The 26,905-nt window shown below is 37.5% G+C and overlaps 1 protein-coding gene across 9 annotated transcripts in view; it reads right to left on the bottom strand.

Annotated features, from left to right (window-relative positions):
* Positions 1-8,250: 8,250 nt before the first annotated feature.
* Positions 8,251-26,905, bottom strand: part of NFIB (nuclear factor I B) — a 273,057-nt gene continuing 254,402 nt past the window's right edge. For 8 of the 9 annotated variants that reach the window (XM_086480258.1, XM_086480260.1, XM_086480263.1 and 5 more), the window contains 2 exons: positions 19,401-19,489; positions 8,251-8,380 (listed from right to left, as the gene is read on the bottom strand). In XM_086480258.1, coding sequence (XP_086336384.1) covers positions 8,251-8,380; positions 19,401-19,489 — 219 coding nt within the window. Of the gene's footprint in view, positions 8,381-15,759; positions 15,835-19,400; positions 19,490-26,905 lie in introns of all 9 variants that reach the window. The other variant, XM_086480257.1, reaches the window with a different exon arrangement.

Below are 26,905 nucleotides of genomic sequence, written 5' to 3'. Positions count from 1 at the left end.
ATGTGTTTGGATCTGGTGGCAAGATTTCTGTTCTTTTCAATTACAATTTTTGAGGTTGTGGGAAAACACACAAACATAACACTGGAGTTAAGAAAAAAACATTAAACAGTAGGCCACGGATTGTTTGTCTGTTTCTTCTCAACCTAGCAAATGGGGAAGCAGAAAGGCCTGAACCAGGACCTTCCCCCTCCTCAGCCTGTAATGAAGTTGCAAGTCATGGTCTTCTTTGCATGCTCTCCTTCCTGCTCCATATATCTCGGTGTTCTTGTGCACTACATTGCATATCTTGAGCATGGCACTACAGCCCTGGCTCTGGCACTAGCAGTGTGAATAAATGCAGGCAGCTTCCATTCTTTGTCCTGATCTATCGAAATCAGTGTCACTATGCCACTGGCATGCATGGAGTGGGGGATCAAAGTCATACAGAAACCTTGCTGCGGGATTCTCGTGGTTTGTAAACAGCAGTGGGCTGCTTTGCAGGGGGCTGCAGAGTGGCTGGAAAAGTAGGGAATTTCCTTATCAGAAAAGGGAGGCAGGGCCGAATTTAAGCATGTTTGGGTTAAGCAGGAAGGTTTTCTGTCTTGGAGTTTTATACATGGAACCTGAAGTGCTTAATATAGTTTTCAAAACATGTCCAAATCACAGCATTCAAGGAAATTCTAGCAGTACAAATTAGTAGAATTTCCTAACTTTTCAGTACCTGACAATCTGTTTTGGAGAGATACAGACGCAGCAAAGGGCCTTTCACAGAAAAATTAGTCCATTTAATAAACGAATGGTCTTTGCGTAAACAAACCAGTGGGGAAAAATAACAAACCATTTAGCACTTTTCACACTAATGGCTTTAACCGGATAAAGCTTATACTTTAGAACCCACAGAATATTTTTATTTAAGTAGATAAGGGTTATTTAGTTTCACTGTGGGGCAAAATTTGAGGACTTTTATGTAATCCATTTTAAGTCTCTACTCCACGATGCATCCAGTCAGTCATCTCTTGACCGTATTCATGCTACTTGCTGACTCTTGCTACAGGTTTATGGATTCCTAATGGTGTAAGAATAAAAGTATATTTTCAGGAAGATGAGCTGAATGAAATATCGTATATATACAGCTAATTCACACTTATGAAAAAGAATTCTTCTTTTGTAGAGTTCAAAGACCTTCACTCAAACCAAAGCTTTCTGAAGAATTTTGGGAAGATTTGATGTTGCTGACTTCATTTAATGAAAATGTTATCATGAAGGCTGTTAAGAATTGGAAGATTTACTGTCTGTCACAAGTCAATAACCTTGAAAGAAGACAGAGGTGTCCTGCCCTTCCGCTATCATTCTCAATCTTACACCAGAGGAGAAGCAGTTCAGATCATCTGTATAATCACTACGGCTGGTAAAACACGATTACGAAAACTAAATATAAACTTTTAAATTGAGATTATTATCTGATTGTATGTCCTTTTCTTTCTGTTCTCCTCCTTTTTTCAGTGTAACCGCTAAGCCAAAATGTATGCAAACAATAACATTAAATCTAAGCTAAGTATACACAGAACTCGGTAAGTTGTGCCGTTCTATCAGATTACAAGGTTTAAGGTTAGTTTCTAAGATATTACTAATTACGACTCTTAGAGACAGAAAAGAAAACATAAGACCAGGATCTGTAGCATAGCTCATTTTTATTGTTTAAACAGTTTTTGCATAGGAAATATATCCGCTTCCAGTAATTGACTGCAGTATGAGCAGCTGCTAGCAGTATAGGCTGGATATAACAGTAACAATCACATTAAGTCAAGCTTGATTTACACCAGTTTAAAACTTGTGGCAGTTGAGTTCATTTGTAACCTAAAAAAAAGTACCAAAAAGAACATTATTATCCTCCAACCAGGCATAATAAAAACCTTTGTTAACACTCAGGCTAAAAACAGGTCTGATGCCAGAGGGCCCTAATTCCAAAATTAAGTAGCTGTACTGTAATGCATCCTACTAGTGAAGGTTCATTACACAAAGACTGTGCATGCACCTCCTTTTTAATTAAAATGTAACCTTCAGGATTTATGGCCTACAGTATGGGGAAAAATGCCAAAAGTTTTAAAATGGATCAACCCTGGTGTGTAGCTAGCAAGCAATAACTGACTACTTGTCACCTACAGTTGTACTAAATGTATCTAAAGAAACACACAGCCCTACAAAAGTTGTTCTCAGAGAAATATCATTGAGATGGGGTGCCTCTTCCCAGCTTACTAAAAGTTCTATATGATATAAGCACAAATTAACAGCTTGATGAAGACATAATCTAATGCAGTTCTTGAGAAGCCTATGCCTGGGACTGAGGAACCCCTCACATTCTACAATGTTGTAGAGATTTTTTTTTTTGAAGAAAATGTTATCTGAAACATATTTACAACTGAACTCAACAGAGACTGTGAAATTGAACAGGCACTGCTCATTTGTTTGAGTTTTTTGGTAAACATTTTGCTGGTTTTTGTTTCTTTCTCATTTTGCATCAACTTTTATCAGTCCATGCAACTTCAATGCCCTCAATGAAGAATGCATAATAAGCCATACTTCTTAAAAAACTTCCTTCTGCATATAGAGATACATTTGCCACATCAGTCCCTGTAGCACAGTTTTCAAAACCATTCTGTCAAAAATACAGTAATACAAAGACTGACTTTAGTGTCACTAGCTCACACTGCTCTTCGTTTATTTAGGCCACCTTTTGTTTTACTGTTACCATATCATGCAATAAAAGTATCAAAGGCTTATTCTAGGATATTGTGATGCTAGTGGCACTGAAGCCCTTTTCACAAATTCGACATACATTTGAACTGCAACACACAGATATTTCTAAAGAGTAATAACTAGTGAACCCTTTTATCATTAAAAAAAAAGGGAAAACAAAAAAAAAACCAACAAAACAAACTACTTACAACCGTTGAAGAAAAAATTGCAACAAAAAATGTAAAAATTGACCGTCTCCAACTTGTCCCCTTTACTATTAACAATGTGACCAACAGAGCTGTGGCATGGAAACAGTACAAAGAGTTGTCATGGCAATAAGTTTGGCTGATGCAAAGGTCATTGTGCAGGGTTAAAGGGCAAAATCAGTGGTCCATGTTATCCTCCAACTGCAGTGCTCCACCACACCCACACAATTTCGAGGAATTAGGAAATTAGTTGGGGAACTAGCAGAAAGTGCAAATAAGAAGGAGGCAGTTTTCAGCTCCTTCAGCATGGAGTAGAACATTCAACTTTGAGCTTTTCCTGTTTAACTTGATTAGCCTGCATATGATTTTACTCTCCTTTTTTTTTAAGTTTTCTGTAGAAACCCAATAAAAAACATCCAGGAGCATGCAGCTGGTTAATGTTAACAAAAGACCTTGACAGGATCATGTAAACTATATTGGATGTCATGCTTGGGGCCTTACTGCCAGCAACATCAGAGAGTTTTTTCATTAAAAGTGAATACTGTACACTGAATATGGGATAACTTTCTGCAGCCTTCATAATCTCACACAGTAAATATAATTCAGATTTAGGTACAGAACACACTCTGGTGTCACAGCTGAGTATGTCCTTGTGCAATCTCTTTCATTAAGTCCTTATGAAGCTACAAGTTGCAAATCCAAAATTCTGCTCCCTGAGGACACAGCTATGTGAGACATAAGTACTGTTTTAGTTCTCTGCCTATCCTGAATTGCTCTGTGAACCTAATCTTAAATACCATCATGTAACAATCACAAAAACTTTTGCTAAAGGCCATATATACTAATAAAAAGACAGTGGTGCTTCCAACATTTTGAAATGCTCTGAAAACCAACTTTTCCAATACTAAATACAACAAAATAACCTTCATAAAATATAACTTTTCTCCATTTACATTTTAAAGGATTAGTAACCTATGCTTTTCAAGCACAGGAATCTGCGAAATAACTCCTAACATGGACAGATTTTTTTTAATACATAAATTAAGAAACTGGAGAGTTTTAACTCAAGTCCAGTTTCCAAACAAGGAATATTCTTGTTTACTTTAAAAATGGAAATGACATGCATTTCCATTATAATTGTTAAAAAGTTAGCTTTACAAACAAGGGTATTTTAATTAAAAAAAAAAAAATCTTAACAAAACTATACAGTGTACAAATTACTGTCTACAAGGTAGGTGGTTCATTCAGAAAATCCTCCTTTCTTCTCGCTACTTGCAGCTTCACAAATTCATTCATATATTTTCAATGGAGCTGCCCACCTGAACATCACCCCACAACTATATTGCTATAATTAATATTTTTGCCATGTCTTTATGTACAGTCTCCTTCACTGCCTTTTTTTTTTTCCTTAGTCAAGCCTCAAACGTTCATGTCACTCCGGGGGAAACACACTTCAGTGGCACAGCCATGAGGCCAGGGCTGCAAAGCAACTTAATAAAGGCAGAACAGTGCACATAGAACGGGGTGGCTCGATTTAGTCAGAATACACTTCCTGGTGAAGTAGGAGGCCAGAGACTGGATTTGAGTTCTCAATCTTATCTTAATCTTTTGACTGCTGAGCTTAAAAATAACAAACAAAACAACCCAAAACCAAACCTACAAAAAATGAAAAGTTAATTTTCTTCCTAATGGGCTTTTCTATCAGAGAGGTGGGTGGAAACAACCCACAGCTGTTTAACAACCCTGTTCATTCACATGGAAGGCAGGAGTTTGTCTTTCAAAATATTGCATCTGTAAGCTCAGTATTTTTCATACAGAAGGTCAGAGATAACAAAAAAAGCTCTGTTAAGGTCATCCACCTTCCTACAAGGGCAATCACCATTTTGACTATTGCACTTTGAAGCCTCAACTTTTTCCCGTTTCATGCTTGTGTGCTGCTAAAAGCTGAAGGGGGAGAACTTGCTAACAGCACTAATCAAGGACAGCCCCTCAGCACACCCCTCTGCTCATGAACTGCTCGGTGTCAGAGGTGTGCGGAAAGGACAATACATACTTTGTTTTATCAGGCCTGAGCCCGAGATGCACTCTGGATGGGTCTAGCACATTTCAGTAATCTCAATAGCCATGTGCTTAGTGAACGAATTTGCTTCTTACAGGGCTCAGAAAAAAAGCAACATAAAGTTGATTTCCATTTTCTTCTGTTGTCTTATCTTTTTGTGGGGGGTTTTCTTTTTTTGAGTTTAGCTATAGGCAAGTCTCAAGGATTTGCTTTTCTACAGCTTCTGTCTCTAGCTATTCAGGCCCTGCCTACACATGTATCTCCTGCGGGAGTTGTGGGGATATGCTGTAAACCATGGCTCACCAGCTGCCACGTGCCGGCCAGAGCCGGAAGGGACTGACTTTTGTGTGCCACTGCCCAGTGCTCAGTGGGGTGGCTGTTGCTGGAGCTGTACCTCTGGGGCTGCTCCAGGGTAGGAAAACCTCCAAAATGCAGACACAACTGCAAAGGGATGAATTTTCCCACCAGAGTATCCCGTATCCACAAGCCTACACTCTCCTCTGCTTGCGCCCTAATGAAAGGATGTGCTTTTAAGAAAAGTTCACTCTGTGTTGAGCCATGCACCACAAAGATCCCTGGTGCATAAGCAGTCTCTAGCAACAGGCTCACTACTGATCTGCAAAATGTGATTTTACTGGAAATACACTTTTATTAATATTATAGTCTAATTCTGTGCATTAAGAGACTCCTTCCCCACTACAGCCCAGAGCTCGCCATCTGACCTGCTGTATGAGAAGACACTGCAAACCTCTGACACAGCCCAAGCAGGCTGAAAACTGTAACTCAGATGCTGTGAGTTAACAAACTTGGGGGGGAAAAAAAAAATGTTTTGACATAAAGAAAAAAAAAGGAATATTTACCAGCCAAGCAGACTAAGGGAGGCAGATTCTCTGCAGGAGCAACTCCAGAGCCAACTGGAGTCAGTGGAATTATGCCAGCAAAGATTTTGGCCCCCTAGGTGCATTTCCTAGACAAAGCAAGTGTCTTTGTCATTCTGAGCTAAAAAGATTTTCTAACGCAAACACTTTAGGATGCAGTATCTTTGCCAGAATAGAAAAGGCTTCATGTCACTATGGGTCTTGACCTCTTTTTCTCTCTCTGTCAGTCTGTATGTCCCTCTTTCTCAAGAAAAAAAATAACAAAAACTTAAAGTAAAATAATTTCCTCAAGTCAAGTCTGCCTCCAACAGAATTCATTATTTATTTTTTAAATCCAGAAATGATTTCAGCTTGCACCCCAGGTGGGAAGTTAAAAAGAGGGAACCGATTTGAAAGTTTGTCACAGTAGGCAGAACAGTCGCTTTGCAGCCCTTGCCTGGCTAAGGGTGCACTGCTTCACAGCTACACTGTAAAGTGTTAAAAATCCTCCCCACCCACCCCAGAATATATATATATGTATGTATAAAAAAAAATCCCCTGTCCACCTCTCAGTACAGAAAAGGACCTCATCACACTGCAAAAATAGCAGTACCCACTTTGGTCAATTAAAACAAACAAAAAAAGCATACATTATTCTTTTTTTTTTCTTTTAAATCCGTGTACTTACCTATAATAACCAATACAGCTAAAAGCACTACCTACATAGGCAAAACTTGGTATTGCATAATTCGTATAAATTTGTATCCCCTCCCCCCAATATTAATTGGAAGATGAAAAACATGAAAGCTTAATAGAAAAAACACCAAAATACTGAAAATATTGCTGGTCGATTACAATTTTAAGCGGCAACTATACACAGCCATGATATGCTTTATAAATGTGAGATAAAGGTATAACTGTCTAAAAAATCCATGATGTCACACTTTTTTCCCATCTGGAGTACAAAATATTTTGTCATAAAAATGGTAAAGATTTAAAATGATAATAAATGCAGCAAAACAAGTGTAGTGATGTCAATTTTTTTGCGTTTTTTTTTCTTTTTTTGTTTTTTTTTTTTCCATTTTTTAGATTTCAAGGCAAGGCACGTAATGTGGACATTATATCTTCGTGCAAATTAGGATTACTGGAAAGAGTATTTTAATTATTTCTTTTAAAGAGACATAGAGGCAAAATGTCTGCCCATGCACGTTATATTTCTGTCAATATGTGAAAATTGTTGAACAAGGCTAACTTCTGAAAGCACCATGCAAGTTTTCAGCACCCTGTAATCAGACATACATTAAGAGTGCATTAATTAAATATAACATATCCCCATCCTGGTATTACCAGTTTGTAAACGGTAAGCTTTGCCCTTGTGACATGGATTTGCCTATCTCTTTGTCTCTATGATGCAGGTTTTACAGAAACATGTAAACCCCATGGGTTCTTGATGCAACCAGTAACTTTAAATAAATAAATCCTACCCCTCTGTGGAGGCAGCAGCTAAACCAACATAAGTGCTGTGTTTCCATTGATTTCTTTTCCTCAAGGACATGATTTGTCTTGATTTAATGCCTTTTAATGCCCTCAAAAACTGAGGGGAAAAGTAAGTTTGTTCAAAGTATTTTTATTTCTATTTTTAATCCCCTCAATTTAGAGTCCAAGGGCTGAAGGACTTAATAGTGATGACCCCTTAGATATGGTTTTAAAATTGCACTTGCCTCTGTAAGTGTTTCTTTAGTGGGGAAAACGTTCACTTTTTTTCCTTTTCTTTTTTACTGTTGCATGAGGAGATAACACTTTTACCTACATAGAGGCATTTCTTCCATAGAGCCTGTGTGTTCATACTGGTTGAAAACTTCAAACTGCATAACACACTAGAAAAGGCTGAATTAAGGGCCAAAGTTTAATAAATCCATACTAATAACTAAAGGCTACAGAGCTTATTTTTAAAACATTTAGAAATCAGAGTGTTGAGAAAATGGCTGGCTCACAGCCCTTGTCCTCCTGCAGCTCTGTTGCTGCTGCCTAGCCTTTGTTTTGTGAGATAACCAGGAATAGTGATCCCATGCGTAAACAACAAGAATACTAAACCAATAAAACTAGCTTATCATGCAAATATTAAGGCATCTAGAAAGTCAGTTAAAATATATTGTCAGAGACAGAACATCTATATCCCAGCGGACTTCATATAACAAAGGCTACTTAGCAGGGGCTGCATTCTACCCAACAGTGAAATATCATCGACCCTTTCTATGTCATTTCAGTTTCAACCATAAGGGAACTAGTGATTGTAAGAGCTGCAATTGCTGGTCTATTTTTTCTTCTTTCTTCCGTTTCTTTTCTTGTCCTGTCTTCCTTTCTTTTTTTCTTTTTTTTAATTTTGCTTTTATTTTTTTTAATTTTTTTTCCCTCAGTTGCTTGTTTCTGCTTGAAGGAAAGGCTCTCCAATTATGTTCAAACCATAATTTGGGACATTTGTCGGCAGGATCGGTGTCCTATTTGATACTTGAAAAGGAACCAAGCTAGCCCAGGTACCAGGACTGTTGAAAAGGGGAAAGAGATAAGGGAGAAAGGGAGAGAAAAAACAAAACATGAATTAAACAAGTTGCAAAATCAAGAACAAAATTAGTTTGAATCAGGGTTAAGCCAATAATGAATTATTAATAGCACTACTTAAGATAAAACAAGAAACCAAATTTGTGAATATTACTTGAGATTCTACTTTGCAGTTTTCTTTGTGACTATGTGACTTCTTTGAAAGAAAAATAATTGTGCTGATCTCAGTTGCAAGTAGTATCACTGCTGTCTTACACTAAGTGGTCTGTTTGTTTATGAAAACCCCCAAAAATTTCAGCTGCAAATATATAAAGCAGACACCATAAACATAAAAGTAACACTATATGGCACTTCAACAGTTATTTAAGAGCTACTGAAATACACTAGAGTGTACTGGTTTGCTCTTTTCAAGAACACAGTATAAAAGTTCAGTGGTTAAGTTTCCTGCATGATTTCCTACCCTCTTACAACCCAGCAGTTTATCTTGTCTCAGTCCCAAGATGTGCCTCTGAGGAGTGTGGGTCCTCCTGAGAACAGAGATTCTTTAATATTCAAAAAATCTGCTTTCTTCAGAAATTTTTCCCAAAAGGTATCAGTGCCTAAGAAACACTGGACAACACTGGGCCTAGTCATGTAAACACCTGCAGCCAAGGGCAGTCATCAATCAAAGTTAGCAGCAAGTACCATAATTTTTTCAACAAATGTCTGAGAAAGAAAATACTTTCAAAGGTAATTCAATGACTTTGGAACTTAAGTCATCATTTCAAAACCGCTCTGTCACTGAGAAGCTTAAGTCCCAATGGCATTCACACGTTTATCAGGCACCAACTAGCATTAGGTACCGTACCCAACAGCATTTGCAAGATGGATACTCAAAGAAAGAACCTCAGCTGTCTCTATTCAGTACCCAGAGCAGACCCTGAGCAGCCTTTTCCTTAGATATGTTTCCGGCAACCCAGAAATAATGGAGAAAGTCTCATCAAATTTATTCAGAAGAAAAACAGCATCATTATGTCAGCAATCGCTGCCAGAAAACTAAGATGAGAACTGGACACACACTGTGCAAACGCACACTTCCTCCACATCTCATTGTTTTTCTCTGCACTAGGTGTTTCCACAAACACAACAGCTTTCTTGGCAATACACATTGGGATTAGACTGATAAGCTTCATGGTGGTGCATTCAAAGACTAAAACTTCCAACATATGTTTTTTGGAGGACAGATGCTGGAAGTTTTCTTCCTTCTCAGTCTTCGGTCAGCCTTACACACTGCTCTTGCCCAGATGCACTTGATGTGACATCAAGAGTAAAGAGGAAAACAGACCATTTTTATGTATTTTAAATGTGCACAAAAGAACTATATTTGACTTGGCAGATTTATGTGATCCTTTCAGTTGCTGATGTATGAACATTAAAGAAAGAGATCAACTTATTTTAACAGAGGACCTGTTCCTCTGGTCTTTTATATTAAAAATAATACAAACAGCTTCTGTCATCTACTTCTGTTTTATACTCTTTACCCCTCTAAACCTCTGCACTTACTATTTTGATTCCTAACAATTAATTTCGGGTGCTCTGTTTTACACACAAAAAGAGTGGAAAAAAATGACCTGCTTGTCTCAGTGATGGTCAAAGTCTGAAGGGAGCAGCACTAATTTTTTTCCTCAAGGAAAAATAAGAAATATGACTATCCTAATATATTTTACATGCCTGAAGTATAAATAGTATTCAACAAGGTGGGTTTTTTCCCAGTTGGGATATTCTTGAAGGTGACCAGAAAATCTGGAGAATATTAACCTCTTTTGAAATTAAAAAAAAAAACCCTTGCTATATTTTCAAATTATAAGATCAGCTAATATGTTTAATTAAAGTTTTTTCTTTCTTTTTTTAATTCTATTGACTATTACAAATAAAGTAAAATCTGGTTTTGGAGAAATAACCCCTTTTGAAATTAAATAATCACAGTTACACCACAAATCTTGAAATATGCACAAAGACTTAAACCCAGTTAAGCATGAAACATTTGTCCAATATGATCTGGTGAAAAGATTATGTTTAAAAAAAAAAAAATCAATACTAGAACCTTGTTTAAGAGGCTTATTTGTTTCGACTTATTCTTCGTCTTCCTTCAAAATTTGTTTTTTAAATGCATTTTTTCAGATTAGATTTCAGTGATTTTAAGAAGTAAATTCTGAAATACCAGACATAATGCAAGTTGTTTCCAAGCACAAGAATTTGTAAAAACAGGAATTAGTAATAAAAAATAAAAATATAAAACCCAAGCAGATTTGTTTGCTCAGGATCTGTCTGAATATATGTTTCACAGTGGACAGTTCTTTGTTGTCCTGTTACATGGGATTTACAGTGTTTAGCAACTTTAAAAAAAATAGAACACTAACTAAAAGAATGTAAATTTTGTGTGAGGTCAACATGGTATTTAAACAATTTCTGTTGCAAAGACTAAATTCACAGCTTCCAGGTTATCTTTCTGAAGATTTACAGTGCACTTCAGTGGTTGGATACATATATATATATGAGATTTTTCTTTGTTTTAAAGTTGACAACCTTCTAATGACTACGGTGGGTGAAGGAAAGCAGCCAGTGCTGATAAAGAGCAAATTACTATTGTTGCAGCTTTCTTATCTACTACTTCATATAGGAGATAGAAATATTGGTTTTGCGGAAAGTGCTCAATAAAAATATGTTGTAGCAAGTGACTAATAGGACTGTTGTTGCCGTATGACCTACAAATTTAATATAAGTGCTTATTTAAACCTTTCAAGCCTCCCACTTTATATTACAATCACAACAAAAAATGCGGTTTGCAACAAATTCATCAATGCTGCTTATGAATCCTCAGGGAGTAATAAATGTCCCATACTAACCCTGTGCAGATCCCATAAGAGTTTCAGAAGCCCCTCGAGCTGCTCACAGAGCCTTCTGCTGCCAGCCAGAGACAGTGGTGCAGGCAATGCAGCAGCTAGGCCACCAGGACAGCTACACAGGGGCTGGGAAAGCCATCACTCTGACACCTCTGAAGGCGGGCTGAAGTCCATGACCTGCACACACTCTCTGGGCAGCAGCTGTCCCCGCTGGCAGCTGAGAACGACAGGCCATCACCTTGATTTGCTAGCACGTCCTAAGCCATGTTCTTCAAGGCTTGACGAGCTCTGGTTGTGTTTTAGAAATTAACCTTATCATACTGTAGTTTGATGTAACTCTATCTTGGGCCACCCAATTCCTGATATCACCAGCAAGTGTTTACTGCAGGAAAAAGGAAACCTGAATGAAAGAGGTGAAGAGCACTAATCACAGCACAAAGCTCTGAGAACAGCTATGGTACAAAGAATAACCAAAAAACTCAGGCTCTGCTAAGCTTCTTATGTGTGGCTGTCTGTCCAATATTCCCACATACCCCATCACATTAAAGTAAATTTAATCGAACTTTCAACTACCATATGAGCCACATCCTGCTTTGTAGCTCTGCGGTGCTCCCGCATGCAGCCAAGTCAGACTGACAGTCCAGAAGAGCAAGGTTCCCTGTCAGCCTCCTCAAACCTGCTCTGAAGGGACCTGTGTGAGCATCGCAAAGTTTAGCTTCTGCCATGGAAAACATCTACAGTTTCTCTGCAGAGTGCCCTGGCAGAAGTGCCAGTTACTGCTGACTGTAAAGAAAACTCTGCCTGGGGGCCCACACAGGTGGCAACAGTGGGAAAAGTGAAAACACCTTTCCCTTCACCACACCACCCAGCAGCTTGCATAAGTCCCAGGTAAACTTCTAGCCCTTGGTTTCACAAAAGCAGAGGCAATGCTCTGTCTCTGTTCGCTAAGTGTCTCAATATGGGGGAAGCCAAAACTCTTTCTGTTGCCTGGGACACAGGCAAGCTGCTTGTCCTTGCAGAAGTTAATAAGATGTCCCTCTGCCCATACAACTTCTCCTTCAGATAAAAAAGTTTTGTATATGTGAGTGGAATAAAGCAGATCTACCCCACTCTCCAGCTCACTGCCTCTGAGGAAATCTGTGAGCCCTCTGTTACCAGAGGTTTTAGTAGAAAAGCCTGTCCCTTGGAATATGAAGTGAGACCTCCAAAAAACTGCTCTAGGCTAAGTTTCAAAGAAGATTACTTGAGAGGCACCATCAGATATTGCTGTGAGATTCAGACTAGTAGCCTTTTTGAAAGAGAGTATGGTTTGCAGGACCACCTTCCTGAAGCATTATACCTCTAAGTATACCTCTAAGTAATTTCACTGCCAGAAATAGTTTTCTCTCACCATAACTAGACTAGCAGGTGTTATACAGTCATCAGTTCCCTCCCTATCCACAGAAAGTATAATGTATTTATCTATTCAAATGTAACAAAATAGCAAAGGAAAATTCTGCAAGCATCCTACAGGGTTAACATTCTCCATTACAGTTTCCATTTCAGTCTTCAGATGCTAATTCAATCAAGATTTCTGCCATGATTTCCTCTTAAACATAATAATTGCTGTTTCAAGAACCTCTGATTAAAATATTACTGGAATGGACCATAAGCAGTACTAACATTATATGCATATACAGGATGCTTTGGAGGTTGTAGTAACATAAAGAGTATAATAATGTTAAACAATTAACTAAATGCAATAAAAAATAAATCAAATCAGACCTGAGTAAATCTGAACAATTTTAAGATTCTTATTTTCCACCAATTACTACCTTCTTTCTATTACAGGTTCAGAAGTCTGTTCAAGTTTTTCACCATTTGGAAAGTACATCTAAACCAGTATTTCTTTCTTGCAGCTTTACTACCCTGTTGCATGAACACACTAGCTCAGACAAGGTAGATCAGATCATGCCAGGTTAGTCTTTGGACAGAAAAGTTAGGAGAGCCTACAATATCGAGAGAAGTGGCACTAGTAAGTCACCAAGTGAGGTTCATCTGTCTCTGTACTAAGCAAGTGTTCGCCTGCATGAGTACAGGGAACTTTACCATTTTCAAATTCTTAAGATCACACAAAATTTGGAAACGCAATGGTACTCAGTGCCCTGGCTAAATTCACACTTACACATTTCTGCCAAAAGAATAACCACCCCTCCAGCATCTAGCTAATGTGGTACTTCTGTTACCATTTCAAACTGGTATCTGTAGTTAAACAGCTGCCAAATTTCACCTTCAAGGTGAGCATTTCTTTCAAGCGATATAGATAAGTATATCTTAGCTTAATTTAGGATGACTTTTAAAGTTTAGTGGGCACATACCAACCATCTAGAAGATGGAAGAGGTAAAGACCTACTGATTTATGTCCAGAGGAGGGAAAAGGGAATTCTGCTGTAAGGATCCTTATTCTATTTCCTGCAGAGCCCTTTTCTGCAGCAGAGGAAAAGCCTAGAGAAATGGTGCACGTCCATGCTCTGCTCTGAACTATGCATGAATGAGTGTTTGGTGCAGGGACAGGGCTAAAGGAGGTTTGCAAACATGCACAGAAAGGACTATGATGAATTGGAGGGCTGCCTCCCATATGGCCAAACAGTGGAGTATGTGGGATCAGGTTACCAGAGACCATTGGGTCACCTATCAAAAACTGACTCTCCATTTTCCACATCTACACTGCTTTTTCCCCCAAATATTACCATTTCCAATTTTAAGCTGTTAGATTTTTTTACCTTAACACTTTTAAAAAATATCACTAAAAGTTTATCAAATTAGCATGACTAAATAGTAATGCAGATAATCCTAACTGGACCAAAAAATCCCAAACAAACAAAACCAAAAAAAAACCCAAGGTAGCTTTACTGCTGCAAAAGAAACAATTTGAGGTAAGATGATCAAGAAGTAGAAAATTGGGGTAACCAAGGGGTTAAAGATACAGTTTACACTTGGGAATTCTCTCTACTATGCTCCTCCTTCCCTAGCAGTGCTGCCAAAAATCATCTGACAGGAAATATAAGATTAAGTTTGTCCTACCTAAATGAACAAAGAGTGCTCAGAACAGGCAACCAGTTCACTGCAGAGCGGGGACTTTTCTAATCCTGCTGGAATCTGCAGTGCTGCTCAGAAAATACTACTGAAGTTGTTTTCTTTACTTTAACATCTTCCTTCTGGATCATGTCATTCATTTTGGTCACACTGAAGTTCTTGCTGCTTCTCCCATAAATGTTAACTTAAAGCTCGAAACATAATCATGTGGAAAATGGACATTATTGATTCCTATGGTCCATTGTTCCCCCATTCTAAGTCCCTGAAGTTCAAGTTCAATCTGGAATTACATCATGTCTGGTTTCTCCTGGTTACCAGACGGCTTGAGACGTGACCACAGCTACAGAAAAAACAAACAGCCTTCTTCACGCTTCGGCTCCCCTATCGATTCAAACATAAACTTTTTTTCTTTCTCTCAAGTATGTTTCAAGTATGGAGCATGGTTAATTTAGAGATTAAGTTCCAAATTAGATTATCTAATGGCATCTTAATGGATTGCTGACCCATTTCCTGTGGGATGGCAGTATGCAAGTCTGGCTTGAATACAATTAATTTCTTAGGAAGTGTTCTGAAGATGTTTGCCTAGATGGAGTGGAAACATAATGTTCTGCACATCTTTCTGCATTACAGAGCTGGGCAAAACTATTAAGAGTTAGCAATTGAAATTGATAAAGACCAGAAATCATTAGGTTTTCTTTCTCTGAATACTTTTACAATCAGGTTACTTCAGCATTTTTGTTCTTAAATTGTAATGAATTGATACTTCTACTCCAAAACATTGCTCAAGGGGACGGGAGGGGCGGATGAGGGGGGGGGGGGGGGAGGGGGGGCGGGGCGGGGAGCAGAGGGGCAGGGGCTGTGAACCATTGCTTTAACAGGTGTCTGTGTTTGCCAAAATCCGTTTGCCACAGCAATGCTGCAGACTGTGTTTGCTCAATACCAAATGCACACAAGGTACTCTGCTACAAAAGCAATCTGCACACATTCTCAGTTCCCCTCCTACTTATTTCACAAATCAGAGATTAATCTATTTGGTTGCCTTATCAGTGTTATTATCATAAACCCAGAGTGGTGCTGAGGGGAAAAAATGGTGCTTGGAAAGCTGAACACCCCTACAGCTAGAGCGGAGAAAGAAATTCCGCACTCTACTCCCCTCAGCGCTTCCAGGAACAAACCAGCTGTTGTACTATGCTTATGGGTCAAGATAACAGACTGAAAGCAGGAAACGCTAACCTAGAGCATTTGCCTGCATAATGTAAATGTAATGCTAAAGTAACAGTTAACCTGTAAAACTAACACAGAAAGATTGTTAAAAAAAATGAATATAAATAACAACTGTTGGGAATAAAAATATATTTGGCAACAGCTGAGTTAAAATGTACACTTTGGCAATAAAATTTGCTTACAGTCTGTGAAAGACTTGCAAATACTTAACATGCTCTAAAGGAGACCCATCATGCCAACTTTTATGAGTAGTCCCACTGAAATTAATATCAAAGTTGTAATGCATGGCTGAGATTCAGGCTCAAGCTTATGTTATGAGACTTACACACACTTTTTCTCACTCTCACTCATGTTTTAAGTTCACTTGTTACATATGCTCTTGCTCTCACATAGTGACTTTGACTGTATTTTCCTAATCGAGCTTCACGGATTTTCACAGCTTCCCCTTACCTTCTGTCTCTAGGAAAACAGTTATTATCACAGAAACGTGATCATGAAAAAAGAAGGTTGTGCGGTTTTTTAATGGATTCTGAGTATCTTCTTCATAGGTACAGAAAAAAATTCACCTAAATGATCTTAAAGGTACTTGAGAACCTAATTCTAATGATGTGCTTAAATGTTGTTCAAAATTCAGCAGACATAATAAAATACATACCATAAATGCTGTAAGTAAGCAACAAAAGAAATAATTGAAGATGGCTAGGGTATCAGGAGCAAATTAAAAATTACTACTTCCAAATATCTTATCAAATAAGTTGGGTTTTCCCTTTTTTGGGGGGATGTTCGTGGAACATTTTATATAAATATTTCCTTTAAAGACACTAGAATGTTTAAATTCAGCTAAGCAAAGTATTAATCTAGCTTTTATTATCACTATTCCTTGGAAGTCTTCTGGTTTTGAAGAAAATGGTGTGTTGATGACTTAAAGTTTTGTGATTTGGGTTTTTTTTTCTTTTTTGTCTTGTATTATTCATAATCTTTTTTTTTTTTTTTCTTTTTCAAAAGTTCAGTCTTTTGTGTACAGACCACTACTGTCTTATATCTGGGACTTTAAATGGCAACAGATACATAATTTTATACAGAAAGAATATATTTTCAAATCAATGTATCACATTTTGAAATCTACACATCATATCTACTATCAGGTATGACTGGCAGCTACTAATAAGACAAAGAGCTCAGAAATACAGAGGTTTTATCATTCACTCTTCCCAAGTTTCCAAGGTGTGTTTCACTGACAATGCTCTGTGACAAAGCTTTCAGCCGGGCCACCTCTGCTACCTGATTTCTGTAGAGGCAGGACAGCTAAGGTTGAGGCATTGCCAACTTTTTTTTGAAAAATCAGTATGCTTAAAATAACCACAAAAGCCTGCTGTAAAACATCAGATGGAGTACCATCAAAATGAGCACCACAGATTTGAGAAAATCGCACAATTTTTCAAAATATTTTGTGAGGAAAAATTTGACTGTCTGGAAAAGAATATATTTCTTTGCCAACAACCAACAATTCCTTTCACATTATTTTTTTTTAGTGTTAGAAGGGCTCACTGCTCCTTAACCTGCACATTTATCATTTCTCTTCTTATATCCTCACCTATATGAGACTTGAAGAATGTTGTATTCCAAAGCCCAAATCCTAAAAGCCATCTGTTTTGGAAGAACCAACAGTTTGTTTCTTTGTCCTCCAAGGCTGTGCTTAATTCAAGGCCAAGTAAGCATAGCCTAGGCCTGTAAAGAGATGCCTGTGGCAGAATTTGTGCCCAAGCTCATCTGGCAGCCCTTCTGTATTTTCATGGGGTCAAAGTGCCAGTCAGCATTCTCGGAGCAATCTGCAAAGCAGTTTCGTCTATAAAGGTGAGTGGATCATGGAGCATGTTTGCATTCATCACCAAAGTTTTCTTGGTCATCACCTAGAAATCTTTTATCCTCATTCCTTTCTCTTTATAATTTATGTGCAAGGGTCTTGTGTGATGGGTACTGAAAAACAGAATTCAGCAAACACTGCGACAGTACTTCAATGGTATAAACTGGCAATGCTTTAATGGGGGGGCAAGTGATGTCTGACTAATACCATTCAAGGATATTCCTAGATAGGCAGTTGTGATATAATTTCTGTCTGTCAGTGCCCTGAGAAAGCAACACCCTTTTTAGTGGGAGAATAAATCACCCCTCTGTGCTATACCAGCTCTGTTGGATTCATTCTTGGCAGCACATTGAAAACTGTGGCAATTACTGCATGGTAGAGATTCATAATGTGAATAATAGCCCTTGAGGAGATGAGGTGAATCCATTAGCAAATTCTCCATTGTGCCATTTAATCTATAAGTGAAGAAATGACAACACTTTGCTTCTCCATCACAATTCTTCCAGATTTAAAACATTATTTCAGAAAATAATGGAAAATAATACCAGGGAGTGCAGTGATAGGATGAGGGGTAACAGTCTCAAACTGAAAGAGGGGAGATTTGGATTAGCTATTAGGAAGAAATTCTTTCCTGTGAGGGTGGAGAGGCACTGGCACAGGTTGCCCAGAGAAGCTGTGGCTGCCCCCTCCCTGGCTGTGTTCCAGGGCAAATTGGATGGCGCTTTGAGCAACGTGATCTAGTGGAAGGTGTCCCTGCCCATGGCAGAGGGGTGTTGGAACTAGGTGATCTTTAAGCTCCCTAACAACCCAAACCATTCTATGATTCTATGAAAAATTGCAGAGTGGAAAAGCAAATTAAAAATATATTTTAAAATATAAAAAATATTTTAAGAAATTCAAGGCATTTTAACTTCAGATTTGTAAACAGCACCAATTTTCAAATTCCATAATTACCCCTCCAAGCTGATGTTCAAAAACCTCAAACCCTCTAGCAATCCGTAGTACAATACAGTGCATCAAAAGGCATTTTGTACATAATACATACACACACTCACACATGTGCTTACACAAACTCTTCAGAAGTACGTATACTTTCATATGCACACAAATGTCCAAGTATTTAAAATTATTTCAAGAGTAGCTAATACTTCATCTGACAGAGTCCCAACACGCAGGCTCTACATGTACAACCCCCATTAAGTGTTGAGTGTTGCAGATAAACCTGCACATGAAAGAGGTGAAAACCTGGTGTATCATGCTGATTTGCTTACACACCTGTTTAGACACACACACCTCTACTGTTACCATAATTCATGATACACCAAGAGATGTAAAAGAGAATAACAAGTAATTTATTAATGTACCAAAGGTTAATAGGTTTTATTGTGTTTGGGTATTTTTCATACACAAAGAAATATTCTTTTGTGTAAATCATTCTGAATTATTCTGTTATTTAGTTGAGAAATGAGATGGTTCATATCTTACCTTCATGTACATGTTAGTGACCTAAATCTACACCAGCCAATTAGTCAGAAAAGTCTCTATGAAAAGTATGGTTATTCATTGTCCAAAACCACCACCACCTCAGACATTTATAATTATACTCATCTATATTTCTAACAGCACCATCTTCTTTGTGTTAATCACTAAGCCCCTCCAAATATGACCTTTAATTCTGAAAATAACATTTTCTCTTTTAAGGCCTAAGACAGTATTCACTTAAATTTACAAACCCTTTGCATTTGACAGCACAGAATTATCAGTCCAGGTGCTTAATTAAGGTAGTTTCTAAATTCAGCTTACACTAGAGATAACCTGAATGTGTATGGGATAAATGTTACATGAGTGTTTTGGTTAAATGCTGTCACACATTCCTCTGAAGGCCCGCTAAAACAGATACTGTAGCTCAATGCAACTTTTTTAGAGGTGGTGTAGGGGTGGAAATAATTAAAATGTTACCTTTGCCAAGTAATTCCCAATGTATCCTCACTGGCACTGGGGTATAAATGCCTGCCGTTTTGATTCATGGTCCAGTCACAAAGTCTCAGCTGTCAATTGAAACCTAGCAGTCAGATATGGATGGAGCAGTACTACAGTTTTTAGTATTTAAATGAATACATGCAAACTAGTATTGTACATGGCAAAAGCCTTACTTTCCCAAGAAGTAACTTTAAAAAATAAAAGAAAACAAACAAATAAACAAACAAAAATAACTTATTCTGAGGAATAAATGCCTATAGATTTGCTTAAGATAATGCTACTTTAATATGCTTCTCCATTAATAAAGCATAAAAGAGTAACTAGTGTTTAGCACATAACAGCCATTATTAGATTTTGAACTGAGCTGGAATAAAAGGAAATGTTAATATTCAATAGCGAGACACTTTAAGAAAGGAAATAAATATGCTGTTTTCTCTAAGCAATGCTCTATATAATGTGTATTAAGTAAAGGTCAAACAATCAATATCTTGTAGCATGCATTTCGTGAAACACAGGAGACATGCAGTTTATAGAAAATTCGCCCAAATTAAACAAACTATATGTCCTTATCCTGCTATTTAAGAAGGTAAAGGTATTTTATAATTGTTTATTAATCCAGTGTTACTGAAAGTGGTATTACTTAGCAAGAGGTGATAAAATAAACTAATCTTGCTTTAGACTCAGAACAATAGCATTTAAAATACTCTATTTTGTTTTAATATAATGAGGAATGTACTAAATGTTAGCTGAAACAAATTCTTCCCAGATCCTCAAATCACCAGTTCTACCTTCACAGATTGTTCAATCAATCCGCTATAGCTCTGTTTATTTAACAGCTGCCCTATAGTGTTAGCAGATTTATTGAAAAGATATATTGCTTATTTTTAAGTTTAAGAAAATGAACTTATCTGGCTTGTGAAGAAAACATACATTTTAATCTCCCATAGTCATGCTGTGTATAACTTGCTGTACCATTATATATGATACAGAACTCTGAATTGAAGATAATGTTGTTGCTGAGTTTAATTGCATTTGACGTGTTTTAGTTTTCTCTAGCCATATTCACAGTCTTTAGGTAGCGCAAGCTACAGCAAACAAACTACAATAAACTGTTTTCACAAGAGCACAATTAATTGCAGTCTTTTCCTGAAAAATACAAATGCTGAGGACAAGACAATAATGCAAACCTGACCCTGTCTGGATGTTAGATTCACAAGCTTCCTGCTGTTAAGGTCTGAGAAATGGAAATGTTAGTCTCTGATGTTTTCATAAGGATTGTCTCTTGTTTGTTATCTAAAGAACTCCAAGGGACCTTCTAAAGGCCATTAAAAGCATGACTAAACCAACTGAAATTAGCCAGAAAAGGAAACATGCAGTCAAAAAGTTTGCTAAAAGTAACTGTGAATAATAAATTAAACATGTTCAAAGAAAGGGGTAAGTAAATATTTGTTTTACTCACTATACAAAACAGTATTGTAAACCTAATTTTAATATTGAAGACATATGTCAGCTCAGTTACTCAAAGTACAGTAGATGTATTTCTGCTATAATCCTTAAGAATGTCATCAACTTCATTACAGATGCATATTTTAAAGCTTTATAACTTAGCTATAAAAACTCACTTCCAGCTGAAACACAAGACTGAAAGGTTAAACCCCTCTTTTTTCTTCTTTCACAAAATATAAAATCTACGAATAAAAGCCCTTTGGCTGACTAGAACCACAAAAAATACTAAAATCACAAACTTAGTGTTACCAAATGATTTTATGCACTTAGGTCAAGCTCAGAAACCTGGCAAGCACTTAGCTTGCTATAGAACCTGATTGCATTTGCCATTTGGGGAAAACAGTAAAGGACTGATACATTATATTTTAGTAAACTGGCTTCTGCACTAAATTGTTATATTCTTCACACAGTCTGTACAAAGACTTTCCATATGTACATTTAATGTGTTAAATTTATCATTAAGAAAGCTCCAAAAAGAGCTTTTCAAAGCTATTTCATAAATACTTGTAATGACATACTTCATATTATATACCTTCATACATACTTCACTACATATACATCTAAATACTGTAATGGTAGTAATAGAATAGGTGCATTTTATATAGATACTATAGACACAAACACGCACATTTATATGAAGATTCATGCTATACTGGGCTTAGTTAGTGTAAACTGTAGTGCTATTCACTGCACCAACTGTGCCATACTTGCGGTACTGACAACACCTTGAAGAACTGCAGGTCTTTATGACAACGGGTTCTGTGATAAGCCCAGGACTGCATCAGCTGTGTTGAAAACCACCTTCACTGTTAAAAACTACTGCTCCACACTCCTCAGCAGGATAACATAGCTGCCATGCTGTCTCCAAAAACTAACCTGCCAGGAAAATGTTTTTTTTTTCTCCCCCACATGAAATTTCCTCTCCCAAATCACTCCTGCTTAGAGATCAGGATGGCTAAGATTCAGAAATATACTTTGAAAAGTATGTGGAAATATCACTTTCAAAGTCTGTGTCTGCATCCCTCACATGTGTTGAATGCTTTCTGTGTAAAAATGCTGGAGAAGTTTAAAAGAACTCTATGAGCCCTGGCTCCATTTGATGGAAGAAGATGTCCGTCCACAGCAGCAGCAGGAACGCAGCCCTTGGAGGATGTCCAGACAGCCCAGTAGAGAAAGCCCGAGGGCACAGACCTGACAGGAGTACCAAGCTTTGGAAGGATGTAGGGCACTTTAGTACAATATTTTGACTTCTGTATGCGGTCTAGAGTCATGCTGAAAATTTTCTGGCTAGTTGTAATCCTCAGAGTAACTTAAGTGACCTTTAAAATCCTGTCACAATATTAGCGGGAGATGAGACGGCACATTTACTCTCACCCACAGTAAGCCGCCTAAAAGAGCTTCCCTGTAGGACATGTGAAAGGGAGAGGCGGGAAACTACTTGAAGGCTACCTGAGAAAACCTAAATTCCTCAACAGAGGGACTTAAGAAACAGTTGTCATGAGACATTTAACAAATGCTGAAAAACATGATTAACTTTCTCAAAAATACGCTATGAATGCAAAAGAAAAGATCTGATTTGCTATGTGACATGGTGAAAAGTCTCTCCTAGAAGCCTGTTGGACAGGCCTGGTTTTCAGTCCCACGGCTTTGTTGTTTTCAGCAAGGCAAGCCACATGAACACCACTTCAATAACACCTTCCATCCACAAAATATTATCAATGATTTTTTTTTTATCTCTCACCTAGCTGCACAGAAAAAGAACATGGATCTGTATTCTGAAGTGGAAAAGGATGCCCAGCCTTGCTGCAGATGGGGAAACCTCACAGGCAGCTCAACCATTTCCTAACAGGTGGAGCTGCTGTCTCTCATCCCTGTGGCACGTCCTCACTGACACACTCACAAAGCAGCAGAAAGCACAAAGCCCACTGCAAGTGTTTCTCCAGGGAGGCAGTGCAGCTGTCTCACCTGCCTCAGCTGCATCATGGGAAGGGGCCACAGGCCCAGCAAGAAGCAGAACAGTAGACCAAGTGCTTCTCCTAACTCTTTCACCTCCCTGAAAGACATCCACCTCCCTGCTTCTGTTCATCTCTTTGTAAAACGCCAAGAATGTGATTTTGGCTTGCATTTTCCAGTGCTGTGAGACATACTGATGTGAAGTTCTACCCTAGAGCTAGATTCCCCTACAGCTGCATTTTCAGTTTAAAGTGGGTACCTTTCAAGTACAACCATCTAGTAGAGTTTTAAGTATGTAAATCCAATGTACGTGAAAAACATAGTCAATAGCTCAACCTTTAATCATCGTCTGAATAATTTTTACAGGTTGATATTTAAGCAGGTTTTGTACTCTCCTATTTAAAGAGTGGCTAACATTCATTTCAGTCCTCTGTGTTTGCTAGTGAAAGTAGAAACGTATTTTGGAAAGTGTAATAGGAGACTGTGCTATAGCTTCTGTCAGTTGAGAAAAGCCCATAAAACTTACCATTTGCATATTGTCAGTGTTTTGACTGAAACTTCCTTTAAATGTGTTTCCTTTCCAGCAAGCATATGTGAAAGGTGACCTCTTATCCATTTACATACCTCTCTGGTGGTCATGTGACCTAGTTTTACGTCAAACTGCCAGTTATGATAAGGGATACAATAAGAACAGCCTAAGTGTTGATAAGCTGTTTCCTGGCTTTACTGAAAAGTTCTGTTTAAGACTCCACTTGTGTTCTTCTTTCAGCCTTCTGCTGAAAGCAAAAGCAACATCCACCCAAAACAGTTTGCAAACAGATACTCTGTGTTCAGTGGACATTTAAGTTTACAATTCCCATGATGAGTAGTATGAAGAGAACTCCATTTTGAACTGTGTGATTCAGTAACTAAAGGATGCATCTGGTAAGAACCACTTCCTGCCTAAGAGGCAGGACAGTCTGGTGTGTAGGAAATAAAAAGTTATTTACAATTTTCTGATTTTGCGTTTTAGAGACCTGATGTGTTTCTTATTACTATGTACATGAGAAATGTCTCACTCGTAAATGTCAAAGCTATGTGAAAATCATGCACACCACATACCAAACCTGGAAAGTCCAAGCTCTAGTGAAAACCATGCCATTGTATTAATCAGTGTAAAAACTGGAAGAGTTCACTAGTTCCTCAGTAATTCGGCCAGTATTAGTTAGCACAGTTTACTGTAATACAGACAGGAAAGTTCTAGAGATCATTGCTTTCACAGACCTCAATAGCTATTGCATTTATTTATATTTTCCTGTTAAAAATAAAATTACCCATACAAAATTCCAAGGTGCATTAATATTAAGTAAATGGCCAAGAAAGAAAACATGTCAGTTATTTAATTCATTCCAATGGAAATCTTACTATTTGTGAAACCATTACTCTGTATTTGTAATAAATACTAATGTCTGTCTATACATCCATCCATCCTTCCATCAACTTTTTCTATTGTTTACACAGGTAAAGTGCATGACTAGTATTTCTGGCAACGTTCTATCTTTATAGCCAGAAACAACATCAACTTGTCTCTAAGTGTCTATCATTTCAAGAACAAAATATATTCACGAATTTAAGAAGAGTAACACAAGGAGGCTACAGAAATGCCTCACATAAGCATGAAAATTCTGATTATTGAGACTTTATTACTGAACTAATGATTTCTCCATTAAAACTATTAAACCAAAAGAATGGAGACACAACTAGAATCTGTGGCGATTGTGTCCACTTGTAGAAGATTGAATTTGACTGAGTTTCTTCAATTTGTTGCTTTTTCCTCTAGCTAGGCTTAGAAACCACAAATCTTCAGTAGATGCAAATCAGAGAAAGAAGGGGGGGAAGGTGCTCCAATATAATTGTGAAATTTCTCCAACATTTCTTTTATAAGCAATTCATTTAAAATGTTTCTCAGCACAGATGATGAGCACCGAGTACTAGATTTGACTTCATAAAATAATCCCACCAACCACCAATTGTAAAATCAACAAAAATTCTCTTGCTCAGGTACTAGCTCTTACCACTGCCCTCACCCCTTCCTATGGTGCCCTCCCTGCAGTTACATCTCAGAAGCTCATGTTGAATCAAGAAAAGCAAACCAAGTGAACATTAACAATTTGTAATAGACACTTAGAATGGAGCTGACATGACTTTTTTAACAACAAAATTATAAGATTTTACATGCGACTGTAGATGGCACTGAAGCAAGAGATATGTTTTGTAACTATTCATGTTACTGTATAGAAACACCTGGCATTTCAAGGCAGGTAACAGAAAGACCCACCAGCAATTGCAGCAGAAAGCGGACTGCATAGATATAATTCCTCATTAGAACCTTGTCTTCCTAATTATCAACGTAGCATGCTAAGTAATGTATGTAACAGCATATTTTGCACAGTATCCAGATCAGTAAAAGCAAATGAACTGCTCCCATTGGTGCTATTACATGCTGTCTTTCAAAATTATATTCAGTACCTCCCACCTAAATGTGAGTATTGCAGTTGGGTCATGCTATAAATTGTTTACTGGAAGTTCTAGCAAACTATCACTTTGTTGAAAGACTCCATGCAAGTGCGTGTTGCAAAATACATGTGTAACTTTTAAATTTATTGTGGTTACTCTAATTTAAACATGCTACATAATGATTATTTTAACAACAACAAAAAGTACTCAACAGTACATGCCAATATTTCTCATAACCAGAGAGGATAAATCTTCACAAAAACTCTTCCAATTAAGTAAAAAATGTACCGGTGACAATATTTATTCTTGAGGGGTCAATGTGCATTACAGCGTATGGTGAATGTTTAAAAGACCTCTCTGGAACTAAAATCATTGGCTTTCTAATTTAGAATTTCTCTCCACTAATACAAAATGATTGATTGCCTTTATTTCATGTACCCCTTGATTTTTCTTTTAATTCATCATGAGTCGCTTTAAACCAAGTGCATTTAAAATCTGCGACTACAAGAGTGGCCTCTTTTAAATTGTTGTAAAGTAATGAAAGGACGCAGTAAATCAACCTCATTTCTGCCTTACAAAGGATAACCTTTGCTCTGTTAAAGTTGTTTAGACAATCTCAGTGCTCTACCTCACTTTCTGGGTAATAAACGTATACAGCACTGTCATCTCAGAGATGCCTTCAGTATTTAAGTGAGTGAAGGTAATTAATTAGAAACCTATATACATATACTTACAAGTTCATATTTGTGTTTATCCATCTGAAAAAACTTTGTTGTTAAAGTATTCTGTTCTTTCAAGTGGTTTCAGCAGTGCACACTATGCCCTCATTTTGTACATATTTACATGTGTAAGCATCCACACACGCACCTCCCCTAAACACACAAGGTCAAGCATACACATATAACCGCTACATAAGTTAGAAAATAATAGAGAATTTACACCAAAGATGAAACAATGACATGATTTTTAAATTTATATATGGCTCTCTAGTCACCAATTGCTATTTTGGAATTAATATAACGAGACTATGAAGCAATATACTTCAGAAGTTAAAATGTTGGTTTCACACAGTGGCATTGAAGAATTTTTCTGTTTGTGAAGTGTATGTGAGACCTAATTTACTTTCCCCTTCCCCCTAAGCCATCTGCCACATGTTTTACCATGAAAGGGAGTATAAGACACAGTTCATGTAGACAACAAAGTCTGTGATGATCCTTGAGATCCCTCTCATTTTTGTGGTCCAATGAATGCTGAAATTTCCAAATTTATTTCTACCTAAACAAAGCCAAAACTATACAGAAGATGCACTAAATAAGCAATATATGATTTACAAATCATAAACTCAGCCAAGAGAAAATCAACCGTGCTGCCACTACCTTCTGGCATGTAACAAGAAGTTCATAACTCTTTCAATGAACTTGGAAGAAGGTGGAGTGGGCTTAAGCATTAGCAAATTTGTAGGGAAAAAAAAAGTATCTAAAAAGATGTAGTGAAAAAAGAAATATTGCATATACCCAAATTAACTGGAT

Source organism: Leptosomus discolor, chromosome Z (assembly GCF_034619465.1).
Source record: "Leptosomus discolor isolate bLepDis1 chromosome Z, bLepDis1.hap2, whole genome shotgun sequence".
NCBI lineage: Eukaryota > Metazoa > Chordata > Aves > Leptosomiformes > Leptosomidae > Leptosomus > Leptosomus discolor.
Note: the sequence above shows the minus strand (reverse complement) of the source record. Positions and strands in the feature narration are given on the sequence as shown.